Source organism: Parasteatoda tepidariorum, chromosome 3 (genome assembly GCF_982258835.1).
Source record: "Parasteatoda tepidariorum strain Cologne lab strain chromosome 3, Ptep-v5.0, whole genome shotgun sequence".
NCBI lineage: Eukaryota > Metazoa > Arthropoda > Arachnida > Araneae > Theridiidae > Parasteatoda > Parasteatoda tepidariorum.
The window spans coordinates 17,418,873-17,435,096 of record NC_141757.1 but is presented as its reverse complement, the minus strand read 5'-3'; the positions used below and the strand labels follow the sequence as shown (position 1 = coordinate 17,435,096).

Sequence of the window (16,224 nt, the reverse complement as noted above, 5' to 3'; positions counted from 1 at the left end):
GCAGCAGTTTTTGTTCGTCCTGCACCATACTTCTTAGCAACATCGCTTTTAGGGAACATTTTCCTAAATAATGGACCTGCATGATCGGCGACACTAATAGGTAGATTGTGCTCGACAATGAAAGACGTAAAATACACTTCAGCCCGTATTACATCGTCATCACTTCCAGACGCAAAATACTTACTGATGTTTTCATTTTTATTAACACATTCCGCTAAATCCTTGTGTCTCTTTGTGCGTATATGATCATTAATATCGCTTTTACCGCCATGTGCTATTTTGAAATCTAGTCCACAAACATTACAAAAGGCATAGTGCTGCGATTTGTTAGACTTAATTATACAAGGAAAGCTTTTAGAATAAGATTCTAAAAAAATCTGATTGTAAACTTTAGGTGGCATTTTTACAAATAAAACAAAATCATGCTGCAATCCATGAGCAACAAATTGTAAACAAAAACATTACCGTTGCCAAAAAGCGCTCTTAATTTAGTCCGTGATTACCGGTCATGTGATCTCCTACATCAGCGTTCCCACTGGCTCATTTCGACGAGGCGCATACTCACTCTCATTGGCTAACGATTGTTTTAGCGTCACGTGATCGGCTCTCAATACCAACCAGATTAAAACATGTCAGGGTTTCGTTATTTTGTGATGAGTTTCCTAACTAGTATTTAAAATCTTGTAAACCTTTGAATTTGTGACTTTAAGCATGCTGTTAATTTTATTTTCTTTATTTTTTTTTAAAAAAAACGAACTAAAATGATTACGCAACCGTACGATTTTAACGCTTGTCCGTACAACCGTACGATCGAGTAAAATACCGTACACTGTACGGCGAAACCGTACAAGTTGGCAGGTCTGCATGATGTATGCATGACAACTTATTAAGTTCATAAATGCACAACTTTTGCATAAATGATTACTTGTGTAAAATATTGCACAGACAGTTTAATAAAATAGATAAAATAAGCACAATACCTTTTCTAACAATTTTTTCTTAAATCTTGCTGGAGCAGCTTCCAGAAATTCAAGATACTTGTTAGCAAGATCTGTAAATCAGCAATGTACATGCTTCAAATAGTGTGTAATAGTGCAAAAGAACAGACACAAAAAAGAGCATGACAAATGTTTCAAGTTCACAGCATCAAAAAATTTCGTAATCTTTAATAATTCTCAGAAATTATAAAACAAGGATTCTAGAAATTTAAAGGAAAAAAAAATTGTTTGTCAACTTTTAATTGCTATTTTCTTACATAGTAGAAATAAAAATAACACCAGTAAAGATTTAATAGGCATCATGACTTCACTAGCAAAATACACATGATCAACAAAAGTTTCTCTCTCATTTCTAAAGAATTTCGATCTTGAATAAGATTGTGAATTTTTTTTAATTCTCAATAAAAAAAATATATCAATGTATTTGAAAAAAAAAATTGCCTAAATCAGTCATTTCTAAAGAAGGAGACATGAAAGATGCCACTTACTGTTATAAATAGGACTATGGAGCCAATAAGGAAAATGGCTGTATCCTGGAATTTTAAACTTAGACTCCAACCCTCACATATATATGTAAACATAATCACACGATTTACAGCTTCATCTTTTTTTTTTTAAATATATAAAAGAAGTAATAGATGTCAAAGGGAATAAAAATGATGGCATAACAGATTATTTATATTAATTAGCATTTATTAGAAAATGGAAAAGCTGGCATTAATAGTTTTTAAGAAAGATTATAGCTTTGACAATATCTTCTTTGATAGAGGAGCATAGATCCTATTTCATAAACTGAGAGAGAATAGTTCTCCCACACTAACTTGAGGAAGAAAACTTCTTACTGTTCTTTTTTTATACTTTTCAAGATAGGTTTGTAGAAGTACTAAAAGAGGTCCCTAGCAAAAGCAATCTGTCTAGTTTGTGTAGAACTCTTGTTCGTATTTTTTAAATTTTCATACCGAAAGTTTTTTTTTTCTTCAGTCACCTTGTCTTAGATTTTTTAATATTACTTAAATATTTCTCAAAATATAATTCCTTTTCGGAAAAGGATGATAGAGACTCAGTTAATATTTGCAGTCTGACTGTCCTGATTTGAATACCCCAATTGCTCTACAAATAATTTCATTTTCAAGGAAAGTTCAAAAATGGCTTTCTTAGCCTTCTAAATTTGTTTGTCCCCCAACGAAATTCAAACTTCGAGTCAACACATTTTTTGCATCTCAAACCTGACTCCTTTTATCCCAAAATCTGCCTAATGCTGATTCTGAAACAACAACCCTGGTTATAACACACATATCATTAAGAGACCAAACGCTGAAGTTTGAAGTAAAGTTTGACATTAATTGTGAGAGCTATTAAGTTAGGAAGAAAAAAAAAATTAATAAAACAAATGAAAATACCTTCTAGTTTTTCATAAGTCATACTTTGGTCAGCATAATGAAACCAATCTTTCCCTTTTGAGCAAGGATCAATCTATAACAAATTATCAAAATTAACAATCAACATTTTACACCTAATAATAATTAATAAACCAATTTGCCCAACAGCAATAGCTTACAATAATAAATTTATTTTTCATGTGAATAGTAACCGAGAGACTTTTCTTAACCTACAACCACACCCTTTTGTACTAAGACTTGTTCGTAAAGAATGTTAAATGAAATTAATATTTATTGGTCAAGAGGGATATGATTTAACATACAACTATTTATATATATTTTAGCCAATACTCTTGTCTTTCTATGGAAGCATTTAACAATGTCGAAAGAAGTTACACTGTTTCAAAACGACCCATTTAGCATTTTTCGAAAATGTTCCATATATATTTCTTAATATTCACTACTGAAATATAAAAGAATGCAGAAAAAATATTTCACTGCTGCAAATTTCTATTTTACTGGCATAAGTAATAATAAGATTTAAAAAAAATTCATTATAGTGCCTGGAGGTTAATTTTAGGTACATATACATGGACCTCAGGTTTTAACCAAGTAAAAGAATATAAATATTTCAAGTGTTATATTGTACCTAAAGTAAGAACAAACAAGCATATTGTTATATTATGATCTATTTCAATACAATTATGAATAGATTTAATAATTACTTAGAAAAAAGGAACAAATTTTTAAAAAAATACTAAGTTTTCTCTAAGAAAAACTAAATTTCTATACTCAAATGGGAAATGCTCATTTAGTTAAGAAAAACATAAATAACGAAAATAATGCATGTTTCTGTCTACCATTACAGCTTTTATTAGTGGGTTAATATATCAAAATAAATTGATTCATAGTCAAAGTATATAAATGAGTAAAAATATTTTAAGATATTTAATAGATTTCATGGCTAAAACATTAACCCCTTCCCTCTCGCTCCCGTAAAAATGGCGGGGTGAGGTCTCGCTCGCTATTTCTCAGGCTGGAGTGTTCAGTAGTAACGCGCCAATAAGAATAAAACTAATTCATTTTTTTTGCCGGGAAAACATTTTACTTCTCATTTTACACACCAGATAACAGTACCAGGATATTTTTAAGGTAAATGTAGTTAGTTTATTTTAAACTAGATGTGAGCACTAATCAAGTACGTGTATTTGGCAAAATAGGCACTTTAATGACCGTTTTCTTGAAAATTAACCGATTGTTAAGGGCGAACCTTGATGAGACTATAAAAAATCAGTATAAATTGGAAGGCTTAAATAATGTTCTCCACTGATTAAAAAATTAAACTCATTTTCAGGTTCATACAATTATTTCTAACATAATTTTTAAAAAAAATGCACCTTGAAATATTTTAGTACTTCTTTTAAAGTTTTGTAGGCATGAGAGTGGGAAAAGTACATAAGTTCTGAAAATATATATACAAAAAAAAAAACAGTTACATTATAGTGAAATGCTATTTAAAGTTTTTTACTTATAGTTAATTGAAAGTTTAGAACATTTGCAGTCCAAAAAACTATATTTATAAATCACGATTAAAGAGAATGAAATAATAAAGTTTGGAACAGCAAATTACCTTCCATTGAGACCACTTGCAAGCAAGATAAAAACAAACACAGGCAACCGTTTGAGGCTTGTACATCAGGCACAGTGTTGTCAATTGCAAACTAAATTGAAAGGAGATGAGAATTAATGCACTTTTAATATTAATAAAAAAATTAATTACCATTTACTCTACTGAACAACTTATAAAATACTTGATTGACGCAAAATTAGAAAAGAAGAATATCCAAGACAGAATGAGAATAAAAGCAAATTTAAAAAAGAAAGATTACTGAAATGAAGTTGCAACAAATTTTTATGAACACAATATTAAAATTTTTCTTTTAAGAAAAACAAGAAATGAAATATGAATATAAAGAAGATAATATCCTTTAAAAACACCTAGTATTATAAACTTTATGCAAATAGTTATATATTGGAACCAGTGTTTTCATTACAGCGCGAATGCGAGAATCTCGCATATTTTTCTCTTTTCTCGCATTAAAAAATGATTACCGCGAGAAATTAGAGCATTCTATAAACCAATTTCAAAAATCCCGAATTTCTCGCATTTTGAAAAAAGTTTCTCATTGCGCCATTTAGAATAAAATCAGTTAAATTTTTCTTCGTGGATCTTTCATTATTTTCAACATCTGCCCCATTATCTAGCTTCCCTATTTACCAATATTGTTCAGAACCTTTAAGAACAACAGAACACCATCCCTCCGAACCACGAAACCTCTTTCAGAACGCATTTCTCTGCAACCACGTGTTTACCGTAGTTAAGGTCTCTCCATGTAAAAAGTTCAAATTTTTTGCGCATTAATGTAAGATAGACAAATACCTTGTAAAGGCAATATCTTCTACTCCGAAACGGACAAATGAAACAAACGTGGGTAGAAACGATCAAAACGAAACAAACATGCACTTGAGCAACCTAATGAGAATAGCTGATGAAAAATTAGATGCAGAACATTTTTGATATAATGATGCAACAAAAATATTCAATGCTTTAAAAATTAGAAGATGTTAAAAATGAAAGAAATTATTATTTTTTTCAAGTCTCTTTGCGCTTTTTTTTTAATTTTTTTTTTTAAATTTTTAGAAATCTCACTTAATTTTTTGAAATCTCACCCTGTTTTTGAGAAAGGGTGAGAAATTCTCACCCATTTTTTTTTCCGCGATGAAAACACTGGGAATCCTTTAATTTAATTAAGATTCATTCTCTAAAGAAAAGGTCCACGGAACTACTCACAAAGTAGTTAAAATGATATAACTTTAGATTTTTATGTGCTATAAAATAAAAATATTGTTTTGAAATTTTCCCCCCCAACGCAGAGAAGTAGTAATTTAAAACTGTGCTAAAATAGAAAACCTAAAACAAAAAACTTCAAATTAACTTGACAAAACTTCAGAATTAACATTGATTATTTTGTGAATGATTTTTGAAATAAATAAAATATTACATATCGTATTTAATAGTACATATTTAGCAATAGTTTCAAACAGCAATCTTATGAGATATAAACCTTTTAATCAATACTGTATGAACTTTGCACTACCGTGATAGATTTTTTAAAAAAAGAAGAAAAAACATTATTGTACCTTACAGATCTTTAGTTTCTATTCCTTAAACGACCACACATCCCTTTAATGCAATTCTTAACAGAGGAAATATTAGTGTAAGATAAGAAGTTCTAGAAGAAAGAAAAAAGAACAGAAGAGAATAAAAGAAACATTTTGTTATATTTGCTTTATGGAGACATATAACAGTACCTAAAAATGTGTCTCTCATTAATTTGAATTGCGTTGTGAATTTGAATAACTAGTTAGTGGAGAAAAATAATTAATATTCCTTGATAATTACTCATCACTATCGAACCGTTTCATTAATTTAATTATGAAATTAATTAAGAAAAAATTAGAATTAACAATTTACTATTCTAGTTCAAGTCTAAATCAACACGTGTGGATCGGCACGTGCTTCACTAATACTTAAATCTAATTGCATCAAGGCTTAGATTTCTTAATAAAATTATCTATCTTGATTTAACATTTTATTATTTTTATGCAATCAAAGTAATTCAAGCATTTTTCCTCCAAATAAATTATTTAAGCTAATCTAAAATCAGGTTCGAGCCTGTCAGGAAAATATTCAAATATATAACTAAAAGCTACTAAAGTCACAATAACTGCCTAAAGTGAATCAATTAATAACTGCTAATAAATAAGAGTTAAGTTTTAATAAAATTACAATATTTATTGAAAAACATATTAATCATGTTCAGCTCAAACAATTAAGTATAACATTCCTCATGTGGTTTAACATTCTAATTTAAACATGACAATGAAAATCATTACTAATCATTTTAATACAATAAAAAAAGATTCTCTGGAGCAGGGAATGAAAAAAAAAAAAATATTAAGTTTTCATTTCATATTAAGTTAAATTAGCACGAGCACGTGGCACAGCTACCACGAAGTTAAGTTTAATTATTAGAATTACTTATTTGATAGGATCCTACGGATTTAATAAATAAAAAAAAATTAATTAGTTTATTTAAATTTAGCGTTAGACGAAGAAATAGGAAAAAAGAAATAGGATGAAAAGAAATAGGAAAACTTATCGTGATGTCCATCGGGAGATAGGGACGCGTCCGTCCCGCCGCGTTAACTTGATTCGGACCCTGCAGGCGCCAGTCACGACCATCACCTCGGGAAGCTAAGAGAGAGAGAAAAAAAAACTCTTCCTTCGTCGATCGCGCGCCACACCGTCCACGCTGCACAGGTTCGATGACGACATTATTTCGTCACAGCTATAGCTACTACCTATTGGTGGTTCGCTCGTACGTCAGAGCGGGAAAAAGAGAACTTGAAAACAGGGAATAAATAATAAATGAAAGGGATTTAGGGAAAACAAACATTACCTGCTCCAGGTTGAAATAATACCTTAACCTGCTTCCAGAGATTTAATACCCTAATATAATACATAGTTTTTCTTCATTTCCAAAATACTTGATTATACATTCACATACTTTATGATGTCTGGCTTTTAAAGCAAAGCCCAGCGATATAACAATTTTTTTAATTTAAAAAAGTAAAAATTTTATATACCTGGTAGTAGCCAATAAGTATGACATTGACCCAAGATCTTTACCAGCTATAAAAATAAAAAAGAATTATCATTATTATGCACAATTTAATTTAGCTTTGATAGCATTTCAAATTAAATATCGAAAAAGAAACACAAACTTTTGAAGTCTTGGGATTTATTCTGGTTGCCCAAACATAAATTGTATTTAGGGCGACCACAGACACTCAAAGAATGACTCTTCTAGACTTATTTTATTGAATTTCCTTGCAACCAGGTCAACCATATAATTATTAATTTTTTATTCTACCATATTTTTATACATAAAATATAAAATATTTACTATTAGGGTTCAAATAAAAAGATTAAATTTTTAGGTACCCCATAAAATTAATTCACTTTTCATGACATTGTGGGTATTTAATTCAATTCCCTGTTTTGTGGCCATCCTGATATGAACTTTTTAAGTGTTACAGTTTTGAACAAAAATAACCTGAATATTTCTTGCCAAAAATTAACCAGTAGTTCAAGAACATCCACAGTTGATATTTTTTTAAAAAAATTTGGAAATAAAAAAAAACAAAGTTACGTAGAGTACCTTAAAATCGAATTGCAAAAATAAATAAATAAAAACCTGGTAATTTGGGAAGATTTTTACCTAGAAGAAAAGTAATTAATAATTGTAAATTTCTTTCATGTTTACTTAGAGCTCAAACAATTTAGTTAACAGTGTTAGAAAGATTTTTATACATTAAAAAGTCAGATCAAAAATATTATTCCTTTTCTTAAAACTGAGGCTTTTCATTACATTGATTTTTTGCGAAAAATGAAAATAACTTAAAAGGTATGACTAGCAGTTACAAAATCATGAATTATATTATTTATAAATAGCCATATATAAATTATGTAAGAAAAAATTAAAAAGCTCGATAGAGACCAAAAAAAAAATTGCTCAATTTTTAAACAAAAAATTTATTTGTTGAAAAATCTCAATTCAACTTCCTTACATAGCCATATTTTTAGAAAAAAAGTGACCATAAAAGAATAATGTTCAATGAAAACGCCCTTTACAAAATGCTGTGTCATAATAAAAACGCTGATAAATAGAGAATTTAACAAATAAAAAAATATATATATATATAACAGAATAAAAACTGTTCTTAGTTCTGAAATGTAACTTTAACAGAGAATCACACTTTTCTAGGTTAGCTTTTTTCTTTTTTTTTTTTCGCACAGGAAAAAGGAACAATAAAAAAAATTAAGTCTATATGAAAAACTCAGTTTAAATGCTTTGCTATAATTAAAACAGCAAAAACAAAAAAGTTCTCAATCCTAAAAAAATAAATAAATCGAACATATCAAAAGGATATTACTCAAATTCGAGCCTTTATTTTTAAAATGATATAATATATACATAGAATTTCTTTTATATTTTTTCTTTGAGGAAAGAGTAAGGACTTAAAAAACCTAAACTTAAAATAAGGACATTTAATACTTAATTTTTGGAATGCAAAATTAAGTACTTTTAAGTCGCATAGGTGCCCTGTAAAAAAAGTACAAAAAAAAAAAAAAAACATGGTTACACAGTATCAAGAACTAGATGTTTATTTTGGCCACATAAATATAACTCTTTTCTTATTTTGTCTACAAATAAATGGGAAAGATAAAATTGTGCAGATTAAGTAAGAGATTGATAAAGAAGTGGAATACTTATTGTCTACTTTTTTATCATGGAGAGATTTTTTGAGCTTCCTTTCTTTCCCCTTACATTTTAGATTAGTTTTTACAAAATATTTTGAAACAGAAATAACCAATTATCTCAATCATAAGCTAAAATAATTGAAAAAGAAAATTATTTTTTCTGATTTTTTTTTTCAATTATTTTCAAATTTTTGTTTTCAAAAATATAAAATAAAGTTTTCATTACTTAATTTTTTTTTAATGATTTTTTTAAATAAATTTTTTATTTTCAACTTCAGAATTTTTTTTCTTTCTAAGTACTATATTGAACACAGTGCAGTTACATACTACATAGTGATACTTGTTTCATCCTGTCTTTAGGTCAGTATTATTTTAAATAAGAATTTTATATTTTTGTACTTAAATACTTAAAAATAAGAAGGAAAAAAAAAAAAAGAAAAACGAACAAATGATAATACTACTGGTTAAGTCTTTTTAAGATATAATTCATTATATAATACAGTTTCAATGCATAATAATTCCTTGAACCATACTAAATGCAAAGGTGTGATAATTATTACTATCACTAATACTTAGGAATTGATAATGAATGACCAGGTTTTCCTAAATAAGCTTTAAAAACAGAATCAATATAACATTAATTTGTTTAAGCAAATGCTTACCTTTTACCATTTCACAAATTTTTATCACATAAGGATGAGGATGTTCAACAAAAAAATCGAATCCTAAAAATCAAAAATTCAACTCAAATTTAGATTGAGTAATTGAGTTAAATATACACACACTTTAGTCACATAGTTCTGAAATATACACTCCAAAAAGAAAAGAAAAAGACATTCTCTTTTGGTTTTTAAGAATTCTTTATGAAATTCATAATGGAGTGTCCATTAAATTTAAGAATTATTAAGCTCACATAATTAATACTGTTCACTGAAGAATTTCTGCCAAATCGGCTTTCAGCACCAGTGAAACAGCTATAAAACATTGTAATCAGTTTCCATTAAAAAATTTAAAAAATTAAAAAAATTCACATTTTGATTGCTAGTGCATCAAATTTCAAGGATATACATGTTTTGCTACTTCGTATTAGAGCTTTCAGGAACTGCTCAAAAATTTATGGAAGATATTTTGTTAAATGCTAAATAGTTTTTGAATATTACTGATTTTTGATGGGTATAACATAAATTATTACTAAGCTATGGATGAAAGAGAGAAAAGAAGATCGCACCCTTCTCCTAAGGAAGGATATAATCTAACCAACTGAATTTAAAAAAAATCTTTATAAAAGTTATGAATAAGAAAAATCAATGTATTAAGTACGAAGTTTATAGTGAATAGGGGAAAAAACTCAAATCAAAGTGGAATTAGAAATGTATAACTTTTTTTAGCAATAAATAATCCTAAACATATGCATAAACAATCTTCTACCTTTATTTTTTATTTTTTACCAAACAGAGAAAAAAATATAACAAAAGCAGTCGATTTTTAATGAAAGCAGTTGCGATTTCACTTCAGGCGAAACTTGCTAATGATACTGCAACTCTGAGGAATCAGAATTCTTTCAAATAAAAAATTTGTTTCTCTCTCTTTATTAGATATCGAATAAATAAACATAGTAGTTGATAAATAGCTTTGTTCGCAATAATTAAAGTATAGTTCGAAATTATCAAACAGTAATTTGTCATAATTAAAGGATAGCAAAAAATAATTAACAAAATCTCAATCCAGAATTTTCAAGTTACTTATTTCTTTATCCAATTGACAACACCCCAGAAACGCTTAAGAATAACAGTATCTTAAGGATACAATTAATGACGACCAGCACGGAAAAAAATAAATAAATCAGAAATTAAAATTTTTTTTTTAAAGCCTCTACTGCACATGCACAAATAACGGTTAAACACAGAAGAGTGAAATCTTGCAATTCCATAGGGTGTCAAATTTCCAGACAATTCCCGGTTTTGGGGTAAAATTACGTTATCCCATATGATCCAGTTTTCCTGGTGCAAAAATTATTTTTATAGACAATTCTCTAATCTTTGGTAAAAATAGGGTTTTAGGAATTAGTATAAGGAATAAGTTTTAGGCATTAGGGACATAACAAAAAAATTGAGAAAACCTTTAAAACGTTGATTTATAGTATGGTATAATCATTACATCACTATAAATAAGAACAATCCAGAATTATTTGGATTTGAAAAACTTTAAAATGTTTGTTAACTTTAGTTTAAATTGTGTACTTACCAAACACACTGCATACTTTTTAATAGGATAAAATATATTTATTTATATTTTATTGTTTTATTTATATTATTAAGACATATTTTATGGTCTGACAAATTCATAGAGAAAATTTAGAATTCCATCACCAGATTTCAATAAGAAAAACTATTTAATTTACCTGAGAATAATATACTACTTTGATCATGCTTCGTAAAACCTCCAGCAGTGTGATCACCTTTCCTGAGTTGCCTATGGCCAGATTTATTCAGAGACAAAGAGGTCACAATATCAATTACAACTAGACCACAAAACCAATTTCAATCCACTAACTGGATCACAAAACTAATTCTTATCCATTCCATCTAGTCAACCAAACCAACTTCCAATCAATTCAGACTGCCACAAAAACACATTGCTTTGCATTTCTAATATACATAACATTCCTAAATAGCAGTAAAACATTTCATTCTTATCTAACTAGATTCCATCTTAAATAAATAATCCCAAGAAACTGAAGAGGTAAGATATTACCCGATTAAAAACTTGAACAGCTCCAAAAATAGGTGCCCATTTTCGAGACTTGCCAGACATGATTGAGAAGAAACAAAAGTGGTTTGAAACAAACAAAAAAAATTAAGTTGGCGAAGAAATGGAAAAATAAAGGTGAGAAACAAAAACTAGAAAAACTACATTTGTCGAGCAAAAAGGATGAAAAATAGAACAAGAAAAACTGAACAGCAGAGGCCAAGAGGGGTAAATCAGTGATAGATTCCATCTTACTAGATGGGAACACTACATTTAACTAAATTAATATCATCTGATCAAATTCCTTAATATATGCCCGCATGGCCCTTCCCAGGCAAGGTGATCACTCTTAAAGAGGGTACAAGGTGTGTATCGTTATCAATTGCAGACTTGCCCACCTAATTTAAAATAAAATTTGAAGATTTTTTTTAATGAAAGCAGACATTTTTTAAGATGTATTCTTTAACAAAAATAAATAAAAGAAAATTTATAATACTAGAAAATTACACACATATTTGTTATAGATATAAAAAATATATTCAAGAATAATGAAAATTACAAATGTGACATCAACTATCAACATTACCACATTAAAGAATGATTTTAATTACGAAGAACTGAGACTTAAAAAAGTTAAGATTTACTATTCCTATCTATTTGTAAAGAATTAGAATTTTGCAATGCATTCTTCAACACAATTCTCATCACAATCAGAATTAAATTGTGAAATATATTAGCAAAGCAATAAGAAAAAATTTAGTATGCTGCATTCGAAAAAGGCAATAATTAATTCAAAAAACACTGAAAACAAATCAATCAGATAAGCCCCAAACAAATTAAAAACAATCTAATGCATATTACAGATTAAGATTAATGTGGTATGCATGAAAATTGCTTGCACTAACATTAAAGGAAAAGAGAATGATAATTGAAATATTATTTTTTTTTACCTAATGTCGAAATCAAAATAGTCTCACAAGCTACAAGTTCTTGTTCTTTAATTTTGTAAAACTGAAAAGGAAATAAAATAAATTAGCTTAGTGTACATAATCTCATTCAAAAATTTGAAAAAAGCAACTAACAAAAACACATAACACAGTGTGGCAGTAATATAATATGATACAATAACTTTGGTTATTCAAACCTGTTAACTAAAATTATTTTCTAATTAATAATTCCTACTAATTTGTACATTTACTTGCCATTTTTCAACTTTACACAATAGTATAGAATATAACAAACTTTCAAGCAGGATGTGTAAGTTTAAAAAAAAAAAAAATATTAACTCACTGTTACAAATTAATAGTCTGAATTTTTTCGTTTTAGGATTAATAACCAATTTTGTAAAGGTGAGGTAAACTTAATACAGTGAAACCTCTCGGGAGGTTTCATTGCATTAAGTTTATGTTAACCTCATAAATTAGTTAATTAAGTTTAAGTTAAAATTAATTAAGTTTAAGTTAATTAAGTTTATTAATTAAGTTTATTCATTAATTAAGTTTAAGTTAAACCTCATAAATGGTCGTTGATAGAGATAGATCATTCTTAGAGGTTACCCCCATCAACTTTAAAATTGTTATCAAAGGTACATGAATTTTTTGCGAACAAGTAAAATTTTAGTCACTTTCATTTTCTTGGTGCGGAATAGCCACTTCCGTTGACGTCATGAAAATAAGGGATGAATAAAATTTAGCATCCATAAAAGTGATCTAAATATCATAAACATTAATTAGCTTTAAAAGGTGAAAAGAAGTTTGAGATGCTTGGTTTTCTGAAATAACTTCGTTTTTTTTAAAATTTAACTTTCAACTCTATAAGTAAATTATTGACAACATCGTCTTTATGCACCCTGACTGCAACTTGAGGTTGCATCATCAAAAAGAGCTCTCTAAATAAGAGCCTAACACAAATATTTTCTGCATTTGGTGCAGATGGTATCCCGATTGCTGGGAGAAGTTTTAATGCCCCCCCCCCAAAGGTTTTCTTCAGCACAAAGTCCATGAAAAAAAATTCTGTGCCTTCCAAAAGTAGCCGCTGCACAGAGTTGGGCAAAAAAGTCCGTTGTCACCTCTCTTACAATGGTATTGACCAAATAAGATTTATTGTAGCTGTTAACACACAAGATAAAGATGTTATTGGCTTTGCTTTGGTCCATTATATTATATAGGATAAATTAGGTTAATTATCTTAGGTTATTAAAATTAGGTAAGGGTTAGGCAAAAGGCTAACCTGCCAGGTTTCACATAAAGAGCCGAGAAATAATTTAAATTTAAGACACTTACTTCAGAGGCAACATCTAAGGATTCTTTAATTTGTAATAAATAACAGGCACATTTAATCACATGTTCCATTTTTCTAGCCTGCTCTTCAGCTTTAGCTGCAAGAAATATTGCAGCCATGGCCAATGCCTGAAAAAATAAAAGGGTAAAACTTTAATTTAATTCACCCTAAAATTCTTGCATTCTGCTGTTATGAGAAAAAGGTTTTTCTTATTTTGATAACAATAAGTGTTCGGAAAATAGACGCTTTGGGCAAATGGGTGACCGGATATGAGGCTTTGTATTGTAATAGCATTCCATGGCTGAACTTGTTATTGAAGGATTAAGCTGCATTGTTCAATGAAACAGCATTCATATCATCACAATACTTATCCTAAGGAACAAATGAAAAACATTTTTAAGAAAAGAAAAACCCTCAGTTTTAGATTGTTATATGATCATGAGAAAGAGTTTCCTTTAGCAGACTAATAAAATGTTTTCTACAGGAATGTAACTTTAATTTAATTCATCTTTTGATTAAGTTTATCTTAATACAAAAATTTGCATCTTTTTCTTGCTTAAGCATATTTGTTTGAAATTTCTGAAACAGGTAGCCTGGAAGTTGAAAATTTAGAGCAGTAACCTTTTGAAATTCCAAACCAATAAAGACCATTTACTGTTCATTGAATTATGTAAAACTCAAAATATAAAAAATTCACACACCAAGAAAAGGCAGGTTTCGGGGTAGCAATAATAAAATGGAAATTCCACACTTGTCTTTTAGCTCCTACTACATGCTTTGGAAAGCAACTGCTTAAGAAAAACGAATATGCTATGTCTTAGACATTATTAAATGTACAAATAGAAAATCTTTTCACACAAAAAACACATATACAAGTTGATTATACAAAATATGTTGTATAGATAAAATATGATTTTATACATAAACTTTACTTAATTATGAAATAGTTCTATGAAATTTGAAAGTGATATTAAAATGATGCAAGTAGACAACAGTCCTTTCGAAACTAAGGTATGGTCAAATTTGGTATACCTACTCATGTATTAGCTGTAGTGCGGGCGAAAGTACTTTGATTTCAATTCTTAAAGGGATGGCAGCTAATTTTTACAGAAGGGGCATAGATAATAATGATCAAAGAGAAGGCAGGGCAGGCCACCCTTCTAAAGACAATAAGGGAGAAAAATTGTCACAGTTTTCTGCTTACAAGAAAGTATACTACACCATACTAAATTACACAGATTTAATTATAAGGTAAATCTAGAGCAAAAAAAAAAAAAGTAAAGTTGTACTTACACTCCAATGGACCTCTGAGAAAGAGTGAAACATATAGAATCTATGCATGTAAATTATAGCATTATTGATACACAACAGATTTCTGGATTCAATTAAGGAATGTGCAATAGATATTTACTTTGTATCATTGATTAATAAGAACTGCTTTAAAAAAAAAATGAAAGAAACTATTTTATTATTATAATCTAATTACGAACATTAAGTTTAAATCCCTAACAAGCGAAGCTAAATTAAAAATTTGCTCTGACCTTACATTATCTCTTAATATTGCTAATTATGATAGATATTTGTTTTTATTTTCTAAATGTTTAAATCATAAAAACCAATTAGACAGGTTACCTCCACTCTTTTGAATTGGAACAATTTTTTTTATACGTTAATTTCATCACATACTCAATTTCATCATTTATACATCTCCAGCAAGCTGTTTGTGACTCACTCACATAAACGGAATCAAAATATTTCCTATATTCTTATAATATCAGAATTATGTTAACCTTGCATCGATTCTGCATCCTGATCTGTGGCAGAATAATCGCCAAGTCTAGGCGACCCAGGAGAAACAAAAAAAATCACAAAAAGGGACTTGAAAGGCATAACTCATAGTCACCCCCAGGCAAATATCTACATGTTTTCTTTTTTTATTAATTGCAAATTTAAAACCTATTTGGCACCTTAGCGATTGCAGTTGGCATGGCAGATCAGGATCCGGAAATAGCTCTAAGTAGCCCACTGCTTGGAAATGATTGTGCATCCCTTAGAATAATTATTAAAAATGTTCATAAAAAGAAAGAGCTAACAATGTTTATACATATAGAAAAATATTTAGAAAAACTTAATCTATAAATTTGCATGATAAATTTTAAAATAAAATATTATGGATAACGATTAAAAATGTTTGCAAAGAAAAAGTGCTGAAAATTATTGAGAAATAGCTACTTATAAACATGACATTTCTGTTCAGACCTTATAAATCATTATATTCCAAATTTATAAAAAATTACTTATCAGAATGACCATTTACAAGAAAATATTTCGTTATCAACATCCGAGTAAACCACGTGTCTTATTAGTCACGAACATTATCATCTGCATGCAATCGAATACACACATTAATTTGATAACAAAATTAATTATA

General features: G+C 28.6%; 1 protein-coding gene across 3 annotated transcripts in view; it reads right to left on the bottom strand.

Annotated features, from left to right (window-relative positions):
• The window catches only part of LOC107445702 (uncharacterized), a 29,062-nt gene that overhangs the window by 12,489 nt on the left and 349 nt on the right, over positions 1–16,224 (bottom strand). Inside the window, exons 2-9 of one of the 3 annotated variants that reach the window (XM_087158882.1) lie at positions 15,087–15,168; positions 13,796–13,921; positions 12,464–12,524; positions 9,428–9,490; positions 7,088–7,133; positions 4,008–4,098; positions 2,399–2,471; positions 981–1,051 (exon numbers count right to left, since the gene is read on the bottom strand). In XM_087158882.1, coding sequence (XP_087015008.1) covers positions 981–1,051; positions 2,399–2,471; positions 4,008–4,098; positions 7,088–7,133; positions 9,428–9,490; positions 12,464–12,524; positions 13,796–13,921; positions 15,087–15,168 — 613 coding nt within the window. Of the gene's footprint in view, positions 1–980; positions 1,052–2,398; positions 2,472–4,007; positions 4,099–7,087; positions 7,134–9,427; positions 9,491–11,166; positions 11,508–12,463; positions 12,525–13,795; positions 13,922–15,086; positions 15,169–16,224 lie in introns of those variants that run through there. The other 2 variants (XM_087158883.1, XM_087158884.1) reach the window with 2 other exon arrangements.